Source organism: Eublepharis macularius, chromosome 7 (genome assembly GCF_028583425.1).
Source record: "Eublepharis macularius isolate TG4126 chromosome 7, MPM_Emac_v1.0, whole genome shotgun sequence".
Classification (NCBI taxonomy): Eukaryota; Metazoa; Chordata; class Lepidosauria; order Squamata; family Eublepharidae; genus Eublepharis; species Eublepharis macularius.
The window spans coordinates 19,379,005-19,400,752 of NC_072796.1; the positions used below are offsets into that span (position 1 = coordinate 19,379,005).

General features: G+C 43.9%; 1 protein-coding gene across 1 annotated transcript in view; it reads right to left on the minus strand.

Moving 5' to 3' along the window:
- DNAH5 (dynein axonemal heavy chain 5) overlaps positions 1 to 21,748 on the minus strand; it is a 163,144-nt gene that overhangs the window by 112,865 nt on the left and 28,531 nt on the right. Inside the window, exons 13-26 of the mRNA XM_054985833.1 lie at positions 20,953 to 21,038; positions 19,426 to 19,747; positions 18,563 to 18,769; positions 17,361 to 17,532; positions 16,333 to 16,478; positions 13,928 to 14,090; positions 11,480 to 11,722; positions 10,182 to 10,372; positions 9,241 to 9,337; positions 6,431 to 6,555; positions 5,240 to 5,441; positions 4,735 to 4,970; positions 1,651 to 1,869; positions 151 to 213 (exon numbers count right to left, since the gene is read on the minus strand). Coding sequence (XP_054841808.1) covers positions 151 to 213; positions 1,651 to 1,869; positions 4,735 to 4,970; positions 5,240 to 5,441; positions 6,431 to 6,555; positions 9,241 to 9,337; positions 10,182 to 10,372; positions 11,480 to 11,722; positions 13,928 to 14,090; positions 16,333 to 16,478; positions 17,361 to 17,532; positions 18,563 to 18,769; positions 19,426 to 19,747; positions 20,953 to 21,038 — 2,472 coding nt within the window. The remainder of the gene's footprint in view (positions 1 to 150; positions 214 to 1,650; positions 1,870 to 4,734; positions 4,971 to 5,239; positions 5,442 to 6,430; positions 6,556 to 9,240; positions 9,338 to 10,181; positions 10,373 to 11,479; positions 11,723 to 13,927; positions 14,091 to 16,332; positions 16,479 to 17,360; positions 17,533 to 18,562; positions 18,770 to 19,425; positions 19,748 to 20,952; positions 21,039 to 21,748) is intronic.

Below are 21,748 nucleotides of genomic sequence, written 5' to 3' on the forward strand. Positions count from 1 at the left end.
TTTTTGCTCTTGGCAATGATGCCAGGGCTCCAAGCCAGCAGAGAAAGGCATAATTCCACTAGGAGTCATACTGTGGCATTCCGTTAAATCAATTATTGTCAGAGTTTCCAGAAACTCTACACTAACAGAGCAAAAACTTAGGAAGAATACCTGGAACATGACAAGCCTGTCACTAGCCTCCTGGGGTTCAAGACCAGCCACCATGGGACCGTTCTACAAGAGAAAGAGAAAGGTGATAAGAAAGGACAAATTTTCAAAGTCTTTCAGAAAAGTTTTAGGAGCTAACGTTTTGCCATGGGTTTCTGGGCTACATTGTTGAGTCCCATATCATACAAATTATCTGATGAAGGGAGCTCTGATTCTGGAAAGCTCATGCCCTGAAAAACTTGTGGGTCTCTAAAGTCCCACTGGAATCAGATTCTGCTGTTCTACTGCAGACCAACATGGCTACCGATCTGAAACTATATCATACCAATTAGTCCTGCTAAAATATTAGCTGTACTTTTCTTGGCCTGTGCAGACAACAGCTTAGAGGATTCCTAGCTTTGGCAGAGCTGTGGATAATCAAGAGTGTGTTAAGTACCCAAGGAAAAACAAGTATTTCTTTCTCCCTCAGACTGCCACCAATGCACACCATAAGAGACCAGGCCTACGGAGTACACAGTTGTGCCGGCTCATTAGTAGAGTTGCCATGTCCTACGACCCCCCCCCCCCAGGCAGGAGACTTGAGGCCTGGCACCTACTTTGTCTTCTCCCCTTTGCGCGTGCTCCTGGGACATGACATTATCACACAGGCCACATGCTACCTTGGGAACGCTCCTGTGCTCCTCAAGGGGCCAAATTGAGCCCGATCTTGGCCTCATTTGGGACAATTCGGCATGGATTGGGCTGCTGTGGTGCGTGGGAGCTGTGCTCTGCCGCAGCCCAATCCGGCCCTAATCCGGGCACAATCCAGGCTGATTCAGCTCCAATTTGGGCCCAACCCAGGCCAATTCGGCCCCAATTCAGGATGTTTTGGCCCAGATCGAGTCACTAGCGTTCTGCAGCAGCTTGATTTGGGCCCAATTTGGGCAGTTGAAGCGCACGGGAGCACGCCACCCAGAAGCATGCCCAAGAGGCACGTTCCCCCACCTTTTCCATCTGCCGGGCAGGTAAGCAGGGGCAGGGGGTGGAGGGTGGGAGTGGGAGATTCCCCCACCCCCAGCAGGGGACTGGCAATCCTATTCATCAGTATCATGGGCTGTCTGGGGGAGGGGCCTACACAAAACAGAGCATGCAGCTTGAGTGTAGTAGAGGACTGGGCACATTAACATGGCACATTCAATCCCTGAGGGCTGATTCAAATAAACATTTTTTTCAGCGGAGGCCTTCAATGCCAGGCGATGACATTACAGATCTAACATGGAAAACAGAATTTCTATATCGCTCAGGGTCACTTCCACCACAATGCTCTACAATGCAGCCAGTTCACACATTCCACTGCAAATCAGCAAAGGACAGATGAGGAGTTAGTTATCGCCTTAATAAAATATACGCCCCTGGTGGAGCTTGAAATTTTCCTGAAAGCTGAACTGCAGCTTTACAGGAAGTTCCCCCAAAAAGATAAATACCAGGATGAAAATTATATTTTTCCAGCGTCATACAGCATACCTTGTCATAATCCAAGTAGTAGTGATCACAGTCTTTAACAAACATTTCCACAGTGCTTATCAGCTCTCCTCTGAATTTGGGCTGCAGCGCGACTAACTCATTCTGTATTTCATTTGCTCGGACCAGCAGTTTCTCCCAGGTGTAACGCAGCGTGTCCACTCTCTCCATCTCTTCCTTGGCCACCAGCAATTCATATTTGTTTAACATTGCATAAGACTCCTGCCAGGACAAGCATTGCACATCAGCATCCAATCTAACACATGTATGCACCAAGTGAAACCTTCTTCGGGAATTTAAAGAGGAAAATAGCATGAAGATGTCTTGTTAAAAGTACACAGAGCCAGGCTGACATAAAACGTAACTTTAAGACCAAGAACCACATGGATTTCCAACTGCAGACCTCACGTTCTTCCGTCAGATACTACTTATGTTCTCAGTTCTCAGATTTCTATGACTGCTATCCACATATAACTGAAGAGTCAAAAAGAAGCCATCATTTGTGCTGGGAAGTGAATATGGAGATAAATGCTCCAAATATAGCCATTGCTCACCTATTACAACTACCCTATCCCAATCTTACACCAAATCTTTTTGTTAACTGGCTACAAAAAACCAAAGAAACCTGAGCTGATATTTCTGAATCAATGGGATGATACAGAGATCCCACCAATTCGACGAAACCTCATCAATATCTTCTTAATGGCAGCAAAAAAATTAATTGCTCTAAAATGGAAATCACATACTGTACCAACAATTACCAGTTGGTATTCTAAAATATGGGACCATTTTTTATTTGAAAAAATCAATGATGGAATCTATCAAACTGAAAATTTCCCCAAAACAACAAATTTTATGGAAAAATTGTTCCCCTTTTTTGAATACGTTTCTAAAGAAAATCTGTATCCTCCCAATAAAATATACCAAACAATCCTGAATCTATAATGCAAAATATATCAGATCATTCAACTTGAATTTGTCTTTCCATGTTTTACCTTTCTCTGTTATGTAGTTTTTAACAATTTACCCATGTTGTATTTCATATTGTAAACAGTTTTGTTAATAACTGAAATAAAAATAATTTTAAAAACAACAACAATAAACCTATCCCCTATCCCATGTATTTTTATGCAACATGTTGTGTGATTAAGCCTCACTTGGTGAGCAATAACTGCCACCCAATAAAATAGCAAGCTGGTCAGAGCTCTGACTGGGGAAATTAAATACGTAACCAATTATTGTTTAAGCGCAGAACTAAGCACAATTAACGCTAACTCACCCCATCTGGAACTGCCATATTGTTTTTACATTATGAAGGATGTGCACTGACATAAAAGGGTTTATGAACTGATGCTATACGCTATGATCTGAACTACCATGCAAACAAATCAAGAAATCTGATTTTCTGTACACATATCCTGCACACAGACGAGACCTCTTTTCAATAATGCATAAATAGCGATATTCAAACAGCAACAGGGAAGGTACTGCACATAATCACATACTACTATTAAATCAGGAGAAGCAATGATCTCTCGTGTTAATTATTGCTGAGCAAAATTATTTCAAGCTGACATTTCAATCGATTCGGTGCCTTTAGTTTACACGATACAAGCATTTCCATGAAATGAAAGTCAAGTTGGATCCAAATGTTTAAGGAGAATCTACATATTTGGTGCGCTGGTAAAACGAACGGCGGAAGGGAGGGAAATATAATAATCTTGTTTGATCCGCATGATAATGAAGCATCCACCACTCTGTACCTGCACAGCTAGAAACTATTTTACCTTCCCAGAGGCAGGGAAGAAATCAGACAACGGCTATCGGTTGCAATTTTGACTTGTACAGAACAAGTCCAGGGTGCCTACCAAGCAAAGATGTAGTCCCAGCACAAAGAGAAGCTGTTTCTTAAAGCAAAAACTCGGCAGCAGGATCCACCACATAGTCCTGTAAACCAAAAGAGAATCCTGCGAAGTGTCAAAAGTCGTAGTGAAGTTACAAAGCTCTTTCAGGATCAAGACGCAAGACTCAGAGGACAAGCGAAAGCAGGGAAAGCAATGCTCTTCCTCTCAGTTCCAGGCTGCAATCCAAAGGTAGGGAGTGAAGTCTCAGTCAGGTTTCCTAACCACTTATTTGTTTGAAAATTTATCATCCAATGGGGACTCAAATGGGTTTACAACAACATCTCCCCTCCTCAGTTCTGTCCTCACAACCCCCTTTGTGAGGTAGGAGAGGCCAAGAGTGACTGGCCCACACAACCCCACCATGCCTCCTATTTCAATGGGTGCTTCTGGGGGCAGGTAGTGGTAGCAGATGAGCAACTTTCTTACAGATCCAGCAGCCATCTTGGCTACTGGGATCTCTTGCTGACTGGGCAAGGGGACAGCTGTCTCTTTCTGGCATCATTCATAGCAAACTTCCAACAAGAAGGACCAAAAGCCGAGGGAAGCTGAGCCAGCTGGACCAGAATGTCACTGGTAATGCCACTGCTGTTTTGTGAACTGCTTTGAATTCCCACTGGACGAGACAGACAGGATCAAAACTAAATTAACAGAAGAGCAGAACAGTGGATCAGAAGGGATGGATCCCTCCATCCAAGCAAGATCAGCAGCAAAGGGGAAATCACTGCAGGCCTGGGACTGGGCACAATTCTAACCGTCAACCTGATCACCCCCACTGTAGCCTCTTCTTCCATGCCCTTTGCTGTGCACATCCGGAATGTTTAGTTTGTAAGCAAGCCCTAACCACCATTCAACACAAAGTTTTATGGAAAAAAAGGAATACAAATAAAGAGAGTCTGTTTGGTGAAGTGGTTAAGAGCGGCAGGACTCTAATCTGGAGAACTGGGTTTGATTTGCCACCATGGGTCAGTCACAGCTCTCTCAGAGCTCTCTCAGCCCCACCCACCTCACAGGGTGATTGTTGTGGGGATAATAATAACATTCTTTGTAAACTGCTCTGAGTAGGCGTTAAGTTGTCCTGAAGGGCGGTATATAAATCGAACGTTGTTATTATTATTAAAGCCAACAGATTCAGCGGAAGACCTCAGGACAGGAAACAAGGGTAGGGGCCTCACTTTCAAATTACCTCAATTGGTCCCACTTGGAAATCTATGGGGATTTGTTGTTCTCGAATGTCTTTTAATGCAGCCATAGCGATTCTTATGTCATCCAAGTCTTTGATCTGACGGTTCAGTTTCTTGTTGCTTTCCTCTACAAAGGTGAAGATGTTTTCCATCTCTGACCTGTATTTCTTGTTACAGTGACGCCCAAATGCAACCATCCAAGCTTTGGTTTCCTGTGTCAGGGCCAACTTTAGCTCCGCTGAGAAACAAAGATCCGAGGAGCACAAACAGTTAGCAAGCAACAGCAACACCACACTCCCTTCCTCAGTCCGCACACACCCTTCTTCCCACCGCACAGATCTGATAAAGTTAGACAAAATATGGCTTTATAATGCGTATTATACGACATCAGAAATATAATAAGAGGAAATCTGATGTTGCTTTAAGCAAGATTCTCAGACTGCGTTAGTATTGTTTGAAAGCAACAAAAGAGATTGTGTACACTGCTGAAAATTAAAACTCCCATACCGGTATAGAGTGCAATAGTTCCCACACATATATATTCAGGCTCTGAGTTAATTTCTAGTTCTAAGTCTCTGTAATAAAGGATCTGCGATTCAAACTCAGACAGCAAAGGGCTTCCTTTGATGAAGTTTTCAATGGTTTCCTCTTTCTCCCTCTGCCAGATGTGATGATAACATTTGAAACGCTCCAAGGCCAAAAGAACTTCCTGAAACGTTAAGAATTCACAAAGTAAGGTGTCGCATACAACCAGATCCAGGTCGGGCACTTCATAGGCCCTGCAGACCCTACCTGCTCCCTCTACTTCCATTTCTGCTGCCGCCACTCAGAGCATTTCTTTGAATGGCTCCTCCAAGCATGCAGATTCCATTCGGCATAAGCCTATTGTGAAATCCAGTTTAGGGGCAAAAAACACTTCTTGTACACTCCTCTGGGACACAGGCAGTAAGCCCCAGAACTTAACATGGTACTCTTCACCAGATTCGTTAAAACAGAAACAATTTATTATGATGAAAAACACACACACACAATATTCATGCTTTAAAATCTAAAACATGAAGCAATCCGAAGAGTGATAAAAAAAATATCAGTATCTACAGGGGAGGGTTTGGTTATAGAGGCAACTTACTCTATTCTAGCCCACTTAGCTAAGAGACTTTCAGATGTGTTCCAGAGAACCCTGGGGTTCCTTGGAAGCCTACTGGGGCAACTTAATCAGAAGACAGGTGATGGTGGACGAGGTGCTCCAAGAGGCAACGCCTACCGACCATCTTCCTATGCTATGTATGTTTCAAATAAGTGTTTGGCGTATTCTTGGGCACACCTTCAGATCTAAAGTAGCGATAAGAAGTTCTAACAGGTCCACATGCCCAAGCTCCATGATCCATTTATAATTATGGCCATTTCCACATGTCTTACCTGCCTGCGGAACATCGCACGGAAGACTTGGAAGACAGCATCTTCTCGTGTGAAATTGTGCCAGGAAGATGCTGTTATCCAGGAGTTTTGCGCGAAATCGCACAAAACTCCCGGATAACAGCGTCTTCCTGCGCGCGATTTCGCGCGAGAAGACACTGTCTTCTGGGTCTTTTGCACGATGTTCTGCAGGCAGGTAAGACGTGTGGAAACGGCCCTTGAATGACTCTCTCTCCCCAAATCCACCCCTGCCGATTCACAGAATAAGATCTTCATGCTTACCCTTTTAGTGGAATTGATGGTTGTACTGAGAACAGACATCAGTTTAATGATTTCCTTATTCTCTGAAATACTTTTGTAGTAGTTCTTGCTTTGGACAGGAAAAGGCAAGATCAGAGAGGCTGTATCTGAAGCAGCATCTTTAAAAAAAACATTTATAAGGAGGACATGGGGACAAGATATTAAGTCATCTTAAAAGTCTGTTACAGATTGTCAAAGAACTCATCCAACTGCAAAATGCAAATACAACCTGAAGCTGCTTGCAAGTAGACGAGGCATTAGAAGTCTGCGATCAGATCTCCTTTCACTTTGAATTTTTAGTACAAGCATCTACAGGGTAGGGGCAAGTTAATATCAGGGCCATAGCCCTGGGGAATGGAGAGTAATGTTTCATTTCATGCCATTTTCCTGATGTAATTTGCCCTTCCTCCCACAAACTGCTTCTTGTAGTGATTAGGAAACATACAGGGATAAATCCAATCATTTTGACCCTCTAACCATCTGGTTGCTTGGACCTACCTAAAGCTTTATGCTACTTCTTCAATGAATTGATGTTATAGTGAATAAAGGATTCTAGATCAGACGCATATCTTTACTGCAAACATTTCAAACAGCGTCAGGTGATAGTCTGGGGTACTTTGCATCAAGCTTCAAGTTGCTTCACACGTTACAGCAAAAGCCTAGAACATGCAGCCCCTGCTCTTCTGACTTCCAGTGCATGTTTCAACATGAGAAGCCAGCCTTTGTTAGATACTTCAGGAAGCACCCTCATCAGCACCACAAAAGGTTCCAAAACACTAGAAAACTACGCTGAAAGGCTAGAAAGTAGTTGTGATGAACGTTCCCAAAGCTAAGAGGGAGAAATGTACATATCTCCTAGAACAGGCAAAAACAGAAGACAGATATTAAAGCTCCGGCATTCCTGCTTGGTGCTGCTCCCAGGACACACATTCCCTTGTGACATCAGCATTTTTGTATCCTCCCCAGCTGATTGGTAGGATGGAAACTGAGGCCATGAAGGTGGTGGCTCCACAGTCTCAGCGCCACCACCAAGCCTCTCAGCAGCTGCCCAGGTGAGGAAGGTAGAATGGTTGAAAACTACTTGTCTACATCTTGTTTGGTATGGAACTTTCAGTGAAATCCTAAGCAGAGTTACCCCAGTCTAAGCCCATGTTATTCCCCAAAACTGGTAAAGAACTCTTTCCCTTATTAGGATATTTTTTTTAAAGAGAGAATTGGCTTTACACCTGACTGCCAGTGTACCTCTCACAAAGATTTTGCATAGAGTAGGATAACACTATTTATTTGTTTATTTGTTTATTTAATTTATAGTCCGCTCCCTGCCCAAGCGGGCCCAGAGCTGATTACAACATAAATATATAAAACAAAAGCATTGATAGCAATCATGTTGTCAGGGTCTGGATGCTAGACTACAGCAGACAGATCCCTGGTTCATTGTAGCAAGACACAGGTTCTCGGTTAAATGACTTTTATTCAGAAATCAATTCTTTCCAATAATCAGATCCAAAGGTCTACTTAGGAGTAAGGTAAGCACCTAAGCAGTTCTAGTAGAAAGTTGACCAGAATGGCTACATAGGAAAATTACATCCCTTTTCTACCCCTGGTCCTTCCCCCTCCCACTTCCCAAACAACCTAGTGTTGTTTTTTCTGTGTGAGAACAGTATGCATATTTGTGCTATCAGGCTACATGGAGAGAAGACATATCACCAGGGCTTTTTTCTGGGAAAAGAGGTGGTGGAACTCAGTGGGTTGCCCTCAGAGAAAATGGTCACATGGCAGGTGGCCCCGCCCCTTGATCTCCAGACAGAGGGGAGTTGAGATTGCCCTCCGCGCTGCTTAGCAGCGCAGAGGGCAATCTAAACTCCCCTCTGCCTGGAGATCAAGGGGCGGGGCCACCTGCCATGTGACCATTTTCAAGAGGTGCCAGAACTCCGTTCCACCGCGTTCCTCCTGAAAAAAAAGTGCTGCATATCACAGTGAAGAAGGAGGCCCCAAACTGGTAAACGCCCGGCCACCTGGGGACGTGTGAGAACTTATTGGAATGTTAGCAACAAGACTATCTCTAGCAATACAACATGGAGTCACCCTTGACAGAATAAAGCAGAATAAAGCATACACTTGACAGTAAAAATATTGGCATGAATGAATGGGCACAGTCAGACATGACACACGTGACACAGCATTAAACATAAAAGGCAGCTCATATTTCACCCTACAGACAAGGGACGAGGGCGAAACTGAGAACTATGAAAAGAAAGGAAAGAGTGCAAAACAAAGACTTTTGTTCAAGATCAAGAATGTTACTTAGTACTGTCACTAGGACTTCTCTGTGCTAAGAGGCCTTAGTGTTTGAGATGTAGGGTGCAATATGAGCTGTAGGGTACAATATGTAGGGTGCAATATCTCATATTGCACCCTACATCTCAAACACTAAGGCCTCTTAGCACAGAGAAGTCCTAGTGACAGTACTAAGTAACATTCTTGAACTTGAACAAAAGTCTTTGTTTTGCACTCTTTCTTTTCATAGTTCTCAGTTTCGCCCTCGTCCCTTGTCTTACTTCGTTCAGTCCATAAATTTGAGCAACTGCAGCTCAACAACTTGCATATTAGTGTGGAGATTTTGTAACGTTATTTTTTCCACATCACAATATAGTAACACTATTCACAGTGTGATTTCAGTGTCTCTCTCTGGTGACCAGATTATCACATCAGCAAGGTACATAGTAGCAAGACACCCTATTTAAATCCTTATGGAGGCAGTACTCATTAACGCTGAAGAGTCAAAGCATTACCTTGGACGTTTCCGACTTCCGTTTCTCTCATTTCATTCTCAGAATCACTGTCTCCATCACTTCGCAAAGCTGCTATTTTTCTTTCTAGTATCTTTTTCTGGACAATAAAGAATATTTTTTAATAGCTAAGCTTGAATATAAACCACCAACAGAAACTAGGGCCACGGTATTGAAGTAAGAGATTGTGGATTATTGGGAGAGGAACCCAGAAAGTCCCAGGTTTAATCAAAGCTCTCTCCAGTTGAAAGGCCTCCACTTGAGACTCCAGAGAGCTGCCCCTGGTCAGAATAGGGTTAGGGTTTAACAGACCAATGGCTTAACTCAGTATAAAGCAGCTTCTTGCATTCAAATAATTCATCCACTAATGAACTGGTTAAAAAATCCTTTCATCTACTCAATAGCCTCCTACAATTAATCAAGCAGCAGATTCTCATTTTTAAAAAAAATATGTATGCTTCATAATAACTGCAGAAGACAAAAACATATTGCCTCCCCTCCCCCAGAGGTAACACCCCTTCTATGATAATAATATAATAGTAATAACATTCGATTTATATACCGGCCTTCAGGACAACTTAATGCCCACTCAGAGCGGTTTACAAAGTATGCCATTATTATCCCCACAACAAAACACCCTGTGAGGTGGGTGGGGCTGAGAGAGCTCTGAGGGAGCTGTGACTGACCCAAGGTCACCCAGCTGGCTTCAAGTGGAGGAGTGAAGAATCAAACCCGGCTCTCCAGATTAGAGTCCTGCCGCTCTTAACCCACTACACCAAGCTGGCTGCCTGGTGTGCCACACATTCACTGCCTGAAAACAAAGGCAGCCTGCTTTTTTTGCTGGTTTTAGTATTGTGCAAATATTATCAGATAACGTATTAACTAATGGAAACTCTCATGATTACTCAACCATAAGGCAATGGACTTAACACCAAAAAACACACCTTTGATAGTCTTTCTTTACTCCACTGGCCAACCCCTTTCATGACGCTTACGATACTGTCCACAGCTTTGTTGAGTGTCTGCTGCACTTCATCAAGGGCTGGCACCATAGCAAAATTGGGAATGGAAAGGAAAATGCTAGCCTTGAAGATAGGTTGCGTGCTCAGTTTCTGCTTGGAGGCACTCTCATTATCTAAATGGAAATGCAAAGAACTATCCTTATAAATCCACTTATTGGTTCATCCTCTATTGCTTCGAAGACATTAAATTCAATGGGACTTATGTAGAGGATTTATTTGGAATAAACAATATGCCAACTGACTTGGTGATGCTACCTTTTCAAAAAAAAAATAGTATTTGCAATGGAAGTATCAATGGTGGTTTATTTGAGGGGGGATTTGTGGGGGCGGGTGCTGGGCTTGAAAAAGCATTCTTCATAAATCCAGGTTTGACATGGCACAAAGAGATCATGCACACTCACGTAAAACCATTTGGCCATGTAGGCCACGCAACTGGGAATGAAAGAGGACAAACATAACCATATGACATGATTTGCTAAGGGCCAAGTTAGAAGTGATGAATTACACTTGAATGGCAAGTGAATAGACTCGCATGTATTCCTCCCTGTTCACTTGCACTCCACTTGCACTCCACTCGACCACGAGTACATGTGAGTATGTTCACTTGCCATTCAACTGTAATTCGTCACTTCTAGCTTGGCCCTTAGATCAGATGTGCACACGACATACATTCAGCTCCCACAAAACGTACTCTGCCTTATTCTAGGCTATGCCTTTATTCAAGCATATTCACCAAACTTGATACGCACTAGACTACCAGTATCTGTACCATGCCTGATATTCAATTTCTTTTTCTCCACAATGCAAACAAAACTGGGTAAATTGTCGTACAGAAAAAAACACTGAGCTGCTGTGTATGACATGGTTTCTTTTACAGCGGCAATACTATCAACGTAGGCATGCTTCTATCAAAAAAAAGTATTTACAGTATTCCTCAAGAATGGTATTCACTACAGTTAATTAAATGATATCACTATATCTAATAGTCAACATTGTCCCATTTGTGGATACTTAAATCTGTGGATTGGCACCTTGTACAAACTAGGGACCACCTGCAGACATGAAGGACCCCCCACCCACCCACCCCACACACACACACGTTTACAGAATGATCTGAAAATAAGGGGGTAAATTAAGGGGGAGTTCTTATTTTTTAAAAAAATAGATTATACCCAGCTGTTTCTTCCCAATTTAAGGGAAGGGAGGGAAAGAGTTGCTACCTAAGAAGCTGTTTGGAGAAGAGGCCTGAATGCGCTTGCGTATGGCTTCTAGGGTGTTGCGTGTGACCTTCAGAAGAGCATCCACATTGCGGTGGTTGAAGTGCGACAGCAGTTCTTGGGCTTCTTCCTCCAGCATTTCCATTTCCTTCTTCTTCCTCTTGGTTAAAGGGGAAGACAACCCAGACATCTGGCTAGCGGTGTGAGAGGATGCTAAGAAGTCTGATTGTCCTTCCTCTTCAACGGCTGGGAATAACCAGTAGAAGAGAAGTTAGATGGGTAGCCATCCGACCAGCCCAACAAAACAGAACACTGTTATAGAGGTGCTGCTTATTTAAGTAGCTCTCTCACAGTACCATGTGAATATGATGGTTTTCAGTGACGAGGGGTATCTCAAGAAGTTGACCATTAGCAACTCCGCACTGTACGCACAACAGCTAAAACAAGCATGACTACGGAAGCTGCAGGTGACAGCTTTCTAATTTGAATTTGGCTTCTCAAAAGCTCATGGAACAAGTATGTTGTTTCCAGTTGCCTGAAAACAGGGCCGGATCTAGGGTTGCCGGCACCCAGGGCAACCCAAGTCCAGCCTCGTGCGCATGCACAGCACACACACGCTTCCGGCACTGCGTGATGACGTCACTTCCATGATGTCATCACGCACTGCAGAGCGCGCCGCCCTGCGCAGCAAGCCGGCTGCCTCAGTGCACCGCGGAGCTGGTGGCAGCAGTGTGGGTAGCTGAGAGGCCACCTGTGCCATTCGCCTGCCCTGCTGAGGGGGCAGCCAGCTTGCCGCGGGCCCCGTCCTGCAGAGCAGGTGAATGGTGTGGGTGGCCTCCCAGCCACCAGCGCTGCCGCTGCCAGCTCCGCGGTGCACCAGGGCAGCCGGCTTGCCGCGCGGGTGGCACACTGACGGGGCGGCAGGGTTGCCACGTGCCCCCTGCTCTTGTGGCAGGTGAATGGCGTGGGTGGGCTCCCACTGCCCTCTGCTCAGCTACCCACACACTCCTGGGGGCTGGCAGCTGTGCCCGGCACCCCCTCTTTGACGGCGCTGGGGGCAGACTACCCCCCCTGCCCCCCGTCAATCCAGCCCTGCCTGAAAATGCAAGTGATAGGCCAGATGCACCTGAGAAAGGACATTGCACTGCACCATGGCAACTATGCAACTTTGTATTCACAAAAGATGACACCCAGAGCAGGACCCCAGTGAACACATGAAGATGCCTTATACTAAGTCAGACCGTGGGTCTATTCAAGCTCAGCACTGACTCTCCAGTGCCCCAGGTGGAGGTCTTTCACATCAGCTGCTACCTGGTCCTTTTGAGCTGGAATCCCAGGGGCTGAACCTGGGACCACCTGCACGCAAAGCAGATTCTCTACCGCAGAGCCATGATCCCACCCCACAGGCAGCTTTTAAGGCATGGAGGGAGTTCACACAGGCATAACACTGCCTGCTGTGTTCCAGTTTTCTGCACCTCTCTAATTCCTGCTCAGATGAAGACCACAAACACCACTTTGTTTTCTGCACAACAGCCTGAGAATGGCAGATACCATCTGCAGCACGTCCATGTGAAGGCAGCATTCAGGGCTCCACTTCTAAGACAGTTGTAAAGAAACCAAAATCTCCTTTTAAAAGGAACTAGAGCCAGTTTGGTGTAGTGGTTAAGAGCATGGAACTCTAATCTGGAGAGCCGGGTTTGATTCCCCACTCCTCCATGTTAAGCCAGCTGGGTGACCTTGGGCTAGTCATGGCTCTCTGGAGCTCTCTCAGCCCCTCCCACCTCACAGAGTGTTTTGTTGCGGGGATAATAATGGAATAGTTTGTTAACCGCTCTGAGTGGGCATTAAGTTGTCCTGAAGGGCGGTATATAAATTGAATGTTGTTGTTGTTGTTGTTGTTGTTGTTGTTGTTACTATTACTACTGCTATTGCTACTACTGTTACTACTATTATTATTAGCTTGCCCCCCGATGTTTCTGAAGATCTCTGCTCAGGTACTAATCTTGATTTTTTGGGGGGCCATTGCATAGTAGCTTGAATATAGGCAGAAGCCAGAGAGGCAGGTGAAAAAGACATCCAGTACTTTGCATGCCGAATGTCCCAGGTTCAGTCCCCAACATCTCCAGTTAATAACAACAACAACACTCGATGTATACACCGCCCTTCACAACAACGTAATGAGTACTTGTGGACTGGGTAGGATTTCAGAAACCTGCATGGTTTCTTGATCCTTGCACTTTAACAAAATTAGAATAAATTATGCACAATAAAATATTTCCGTAGTTTGCTTAATTTATACAGATTCAGTCATTTCCCCCTTGTTCTATGACTCCAGTTCCTTTTAAGGCAGAGGACTGTGTTACATACCATGCAATGCACAAGCCTATATTTGAGTTAAGTATAACTTACACTAGATTCTAGATATACATACTGTAAAATATAGCTTCCTACCTTCATGAACTTCTTCATTTCTGCTTCTACTATGAGGCTTATCATCAGTATCACCTTTGGTTTGTACATCCATGTCTAATAACATATTGATCAGCTCATTGGCTGCTTCTTCTACCAATGAGCTTTTCAGGTGCAAAGTGCGTGCTCCACTAATACAGAGTTCCTGCAAACAAGTTATTTTTATTTCACGCTATGTCCCATTAGCTGGGTTCAATTCTGCTTTACTGGCAAAACCAGGAAAAAGTGTCAGAACCTAAAGAATCTCATCTGACGAAGAGAGCTGTGGCTCTCGAAAGCTTATGCTACAGTAAAGTTGGTTAGTCTTAAAGGTGCAACTGGACTCTTTACTATTTTGCTACTACAGACTAACACGGCTAACTCCTCTGGATCCAAACAATCTCGGAGACCTCTCATTCTATATGCTCACTGAAAGATGTGCAAATGACAAGCTCACAGGACCAGAAGAAGGATGTACATTGCATAAGGTCACATTTATTTATTTATTTATTCATTCATTCATTTAATTGAATTTATATTCCACTCTCTCCACAAGCAGGCTCAGAGCGGATCACAACAATATAAACGTATACAATAATAAAACTTGGCAGCATAAAACATAAAATCAACAAACGACAATGCAATACTATAAAACAGTCGTGCATGTGTTGCACCAGACAATCTATACACAGCTTCTGTTTGATGGTATTCCCCCCATTCTCTTGACATAGTTTTAAAAAGCGATAAATGCATGCATGAATAAGCCCCGAGACAGATATTTTCTGCCACTCTCTAAATTAATGATGGACATTGGACATATGCATCTTGCATGTGTGTACATGTGTGTATATTTATGACTCAGAACCCAGCACTGTTTCCTTATTCAGTATATTTGTATTCCATTTCCCCCTCCCCAATGGATACCCAATGCAGTTTATAATAAAGAGATTTGACTACTATCTGTTGCTTTAGGTATGATCTTGCTCAGTAGTTCTGTATTGTTTAATATTTCAGTCTTATCACGGCTAATGCTCTGTTTCAGCATTTCTTCAACTCTGTGTATTGTATTTCTGCAGGTTTAAATCTCAGCAGGTTTGCATGTATATACCCATTACATTGTTTATTGAAATGTGCTTGAATTGAAGTTGACTATACTGACTCACACTGTGTAATCCACCTTGAGTCTCAGTGAGAACGGCGGACTATAAATGATGTAAATAAAAATGCATACATAAATAAAAACACAGCAACAATCAAGAAGAGGGGGAGCTTCCAAATGACAAGTTTGAAGAAAATCTGTGGTTTGGGTTTGAGACTAAGGGCCAAACTACAAGTGATGAATGACACAAGTTGGACAATTGTCAGCTTCCCTCAAGTTTTGATGGGAAATGTAGGCAGCTTGGCTGAATGTTGGACAAGTGACAGTCGAAAAGTCCATTGGACAGCAGTCGGAGAGCCAAGCTGCAAGACCAGGATGCCTACATTTCCCATCAAAACTTGAGGGAAACTGACAAGGGTCCAACCTGTGTCATTTCTCACTTGTAGCTTGGCCCTCAGACTGCCCGGTAGCCTTGGTGAATAAATCTTCACATATAGCCTGAACTTCCTTATTGACCTTACTCCAATACAGTTAATCATACTGTTCTTTAAGAATGTCCACCTGGAGCTTTTGCTGAGAATCTCTGGCAATGCTTTCCAGTGATATAAACCCTTCTAATCCATACAGGCTCAGAGCTATTGTTGAAGATAAAGAATTATCTTCCTGGGATTTATTTTATGGTGTACCACAAGATTTGGTACTAGCTCCAGTATGACTTCCAACATACCAGTCAGTTACTGGCATAAAGAACAGTACTCTCTATACTGAAGCCAACTGGAGGGTAAGCTTTTCTGCAAACCTCACTGCTGACATTTCACTATGACATCCCACCTTTCAACAAATTAGAACAGCAAGATCTGAGTCTGGCACCTTCAAAACCAAAGAAATTTTCCAGGCTATAAGCTTTTGAGAGTGAACTCTCCTTCATCAGATACAAATTAAACATTTCCATTGCTAGCAACTGCTTTTCCTGCATATATCTAGAAGAATCCAGTCTTGTTAAGAACAAACCAATTTCAACCTAATTCTCACTGAAATGGCAAGTCTCTGTCTGTTCTTTATCCTTCCCACCTGTAGCTGACTGAATGTTTCTCCAAGCAAAACATATTACCTGTGCAAAGGAAAAGAGATGACAGGGGAAAGATTTCCAGCCTGATTTTCTCTCTAACAAGTCGGACTTCTCTATGTGCAGGAATGTTATTATTGTACAGAGCAGCATTCAACCACGAACCTCTACTTGAAATTTTAATCAGTATAAACCAGAAATGGGCCTGTCACCACTTTGAGAACTACACCCGCCTGATTATACCTTTGTCATGTGAAGGAATTCCTCACAGGTAAGCGGATTTTCTTCGGGGAGGCTACAGAGAGGCATGCTGCTTACTTCTTGTAGAACAGCATTAATACGAAACTCTATCAAGTCATTTACTCGATCAAGCAACAGTTCAAGATCAGCTGGAAGGACAAAGAGGAGAGTGAGGATTTAAAATTCACAGGCCAGGCTCTCTGAGAAATTTTTTTTCCTCCCTTTAAACGCCAATATGCTAAAATGTAAGGACGGTGTTACTTTTCAAAGTCAGATTAAAGAGCCTCCCCTTAACCTTGCCGCCAACTGAGACAGAGATGGTTTTTGTCACTGAAACATTCGAAAAGGCAACCAAGAAATCATCGAATTCCATGACCCTTTTAAAAATTCCAGAGCATAATTAAACGGTTCTAGCTGTTTCGACCCAGCCCTCAGAAAGAACCAGACAGTTCAATGGCATAAGCAGGCCCCTGAAATCCAGTTGCTCCCACAAAACAATAGGGGGAGGCTTTTCCCCCACAATCTTCTCAGCAACATACAGCTGGGGTAAAGTGGCAGGTAGGTGATGGGTGAAGCAACGCTTCCCTGATCTGCCCCTCCGCTGATGCTAACCAGGTCCACTGCTGCTGTGGCTGGTCAGCAGCCCCATTGCCAACCATGTCTGGTGCCGAACGCCAGGACGAATTGTTCAGAATAACGGTTAACATTATACAAGAAGCATGCTTTCTTCCTGAAGCTCATGCTGTGATCTCAGCTAGAGATGATGACATTGACAGAACAGTAAGGTCTTCTCTTCCAACTTTCCCTTCCATTGACATTTCACACACTTTGTGTATCGTTAAACCCAACTGGATACTACCAAGACTGAACAAATCACGGACTCGCAGTCCAGACGGCCTGCACATTCTATGAATTGTGTTCTCATAAAAAAGGTATGTGCCCATTTTGGATCCAAACAACTGAGGCACCACGTTTCAACAAGGAAGCACTAATACTTCCAGGGAGAAGGTTCTTGCCAAGGGAAGACCTACCAAGTTTGTCCAAAATATTCTGCAAATATTTCTCGATGTTCAGGGATGTCCAGGTAAGTGTGGTTAAACCAGGCTGGATGGCTTCATCCACTTTAGCCAGATGAAGAGTCATTAAAGTATGGAGGGGGGCTTGGATCTTGGACTTCACTCTCCTGTACTCCGCCAGCATCATCTGAAACAAGGATAGCAAACACACACATCGTCCAAGCACCGAGTTATGCTCTATATGTATGTTAAAGGCACGTCTCTACAAGATGTAGCCCTACAAAGCTGAACGCAGCCCATCAGCCATGGACTAGGGCCTACCAATGCTTGACAGCCTCCTATGGGCAGAAGCAGGCAGTTTATGAAGCCCCAGGTGAGCTCATACCTGACAAGTGTACCAGAAAGATGTTCAGATGTGCTTTAAACCCTGCTATGTTTCCAATAATTTAATGGGTGACAAGGTGCCTTTGCAGGAAAAAAAATGAAGTTGGAAAGAATCAAAATGGTTGACTTAACCATAACACTTGATGTATCTTCAAGTTTTACTTTGGAGAAAACTTGATTAAATTTAGCAATGTATGGATTAACTCAGCAGCTAATACTACATTGACATTTCATCAAGACAAGGAGTAGATAATGCAGCCAAATTAGAAGTCCAAGAAGGTCTTAGACAACACTGCTTTTATGACACTGTTACCTGTAGCTGAACAATGAAGCAAACTGCAACCAGGGGCTTTCATTCTGGGACAACAGAAGCGTCATCCTTACACTCTTCTAAATCCATTAAAGTCAATGGATTTGGAACAGGGCAATTCTGCTTAGAAGGGGACTGTGGATTGATTCCCTTTTAAGACAGCAAGATAGTAGGCTATCCCCCTGTGTTTAACTTGGAACGGCTAAGGAACTCACAAAGGGTTGTCCTTATTTTTATTTACTTATTTGATTACTTCATTTACAACCCATTTTCTCCCCGATGAGAACACAAAGTGGCTTACATCATTTTCCTTTCCTCCATTTTATCCTTACAACAACCCTGTGTGGTAGGTTAGGCTGAGACCCTGTGACTGGCTCAAGGTCACCCAGCGAGCTTTCATGGCAGAGTGGGGATTCGAACCTGGGATTCCCAGATACTAGCCCAACACTCTTCCCACTACATCATGCTGGCACTCTACTTTCCCAGAGAACCAATGGGGTTACCCGTACGGTGAAAAAAATACCTGCAATTTATTGAAGTTCTGTTTGTAGGAGTCACGTTTTTGCTGGAGAGCTGCAGCGAATGGTGGGATTTCCAGCTCCATGCGAGACATGCACTCCGTTTCCCTTATCAAGGTGAGGATCTCTGGGTCAAAATTCACAAATATTTCTCCAGTCTCTGGAGCTTTCACCAATAATGATGCCTGAAGTCCTGCTTTCGTTAGTTCAACCTGCGGACATGCAATGTCTCAGACATTACAACACATGTATTGTACATACAACACACTATATTGTAGCATAACCTTTCGAGAACCACAGCTCTCTTCATCATGCATCTGATGAAGAGAGCTGTGGTTCTCGAAAGCTTATGCTACAATAAAGTTGGTTAGACTTAAAGGTGCTACTGGACTCTTTTCCGTTTTGCAACTATGGACTAACACAGCTAACTCCTCTGGATCTATGACCATGAAAGTTGATTCCTAGAGTCATGGGGCCAGCATGGATCAACAGCCATGCAGGCAGAGGTGCCACATGAAGGAGGAGGAAGGGGAGGGAAATAATCTATTAGCAGAGTTATGTTTGTGGAAGAGGGAGAAGGGGGTGGTTTGGCCCTTCCACACTGCAGCTCCCTGACCTTCATGTGTGTCCCATGACCTCAGGAACCAACCTTTCCGGGGTTTTAAGAGACTGTTAAGAGGAGAGGAACATGGCAAAGAGATGCACCTCCCTCCCCGATGACCCTCCTCAATCCAACCCACTTCTATGCCAGGAAGTAACATATATAAACTAAATTTAGAACTGATGCTGTTGATTGGCATCAATGACAAGACTGCAGCACATGCAATCTACGATTAAAACGTTAAAAGCAGCCAGCATGCCGCATTACCTGCTGAAGCCATCCCCTGTGGTAGACCACCTCAAACTCCAGAAGGACTTTAGCCACCCTGTTATAGTTGCGGATTATAGGTTTGGCTTCTGTTGTCTGTAGAACTGTGGAATGTTGCTGAAAGAGGCTCATGGGCTCTTGGATTCTGTGGAACAGCTGCCGCGCCCACAAGATCTTCCCAGAGATGGGAGGAAGGTTACGGGCCATTGGGGGGTCGGTTTTTTGCTTGGAGTACAGCTTAGAAACCATCTCGATGTCGTGTCCATAGTTCTGAAGGATTAGCTGGTATTTTTCACTGATGCCAAGGTTGGGGATCCCCAGCCTACAAAGGAGGAAACCACTGTCAGAACATGTTTTAAAAGATGGAATCCAGTGTATCAGCTCGGCTTATCGGCTCTTACTGGATTGATCTGCCAAATCACACAACTAAGCTGGAGTGCCATAAAGATCAGCAGGGCATCACTGAGCCAAGTTGTCATCTTGAAGCCATTATCTGGCCCCAATACGAGTCAGCTCTAGTATTGTGTCCGTACGTTTTTATCAGCGTAGCTATATGAACGAATCCTTAAGCACTTTCAACCACCACCAGGCAAAACCTCAGGTCATATCTTTGGTACCTTTTGAAGCATAAGCAGAATTTGGACAATCAGGGCTTTTTTTCAGCGGGAACACAGTGGAACGGAGTTCCGGCACCTCTTGAAAATGGTCACATGGCAGGTGGCCCCGCCCCTGCCATGAGTGGCACGGAGGGCAATCTAAACTCCCCTCTGTCTGGAGATCAGGGGGCGGAGCCACCAGTCATGTGACCATTTTCGCAGAGGGCAATTTAAACTTTAAGAAACTCCCCCCTTGTTCCAGCTGACCCAAAGTGACGTCATTGTGCGGTCCCGAGTTCCACCACTGAGTTCCACCACCTCTTCTCCCAGAAAAAAAGCTCTGTGGACAAATATTTAAAACCTTAAACTTCTAAGTTCTCTGCAAGCAGGGACATTCTGGAAAGCCATGAAAGCATCTTGCATATCATATACCTCGTTGCTGCTGTACAAGTAAATATTAGTAACTATTATTATTAACGTCGGTTCTTGCAAAGAAAAAAATGCGCATATTCAGACTGATGATCAGCACTGCATACGAATAGAACTGGTTATTAATTATTACACCACCAGCCTGAGCCACTGAAAGGTGTGGGAAGATAAATTATGCCATTTCTAACGCATGGAGAGGGAATCAGTTCCAGTTATAATCAAAGCTATTTTGTTTGTGAATAAACAAATTGTACCATGCCACCAGTACTAAGAACTTCAGCTACGCACTGAATGTGCCCGTTTCACTAGCTAGCGTGGATGGCTAATGAAACGTTTCATTGTTCTTGCCTAGATGTTCATTTGAGTTGATGAAGGTCTATGCCACAAAATTATTTTTTTCTATCATTAAGCAACACGTGCAGCATTTGATTAAAGCGGGGCTGGGGGGGGGGTTGAGTTGTTACAAATCTACTGCCAAGATGAAAGCTAAACCATTTTTTACCTTTCAAATTTCTTCAGCATGGCAAGCGCTCTTTCGGTGTTTGTAATCTTTTCAAAGGTAATATCCATAAAGGTCTGTAATTGGTGCTGCAGGAGGAAAACATCAGAATGGAGAGTTTGTCTATTACTTAATCTATCTTCTTCATATGAGCAAAGACGCTCCTCCTCCTACACCATATTTTAATGTAACCAAGAAAAGTGATCCAAGAAGGGGCTAGATAGATAGGGCTGGCTTGATTGGTTAGGGCTACATTGGGAAAGGACCACGTTTAACTTCTACTTCAGTCATGTCCAGGGCTTTTTTTCTGGGAAAAGAGGTGGTGGAACTCAGTGGGTTGCCCTCGGAGAAAATCATCACATGGCTGGTGGCCCCGGCCCCTGATCTCCAGACAGAGAGGAGTTTAGATTGCTCTCTGCGCTGCTCAGCAGCACAGAGGGTCATCTAAGCTCCGCTCTGTCTGGAGATCAGGAGGCGGGGCCACCAGCCATGTGACCATTTTCAAGAGGTTCCGGAACTCCGTTCCACCGCGCTCCTGCTGAAAAAAAGCCCTGGTCATGTCCCTGTGTAAGCAGTCAGCCCAGCCTCCCCCATATTTAATAGCTATCTGTGGTATAAGAGTTACAAGGCCCCTGGATTAAATGCAGTTTGGTTTGCAAACAGGAGAATTCCAGCAAGCAGTTGCTGAGTCCCGCCTAGGAGATCCAGGCATGAATGGATGAATACATGAAATGTTTTTTTTTTAAAAAAAATTTATTGGATTAGAAATCATTATAATATCCATTGCAATCAATTTCCT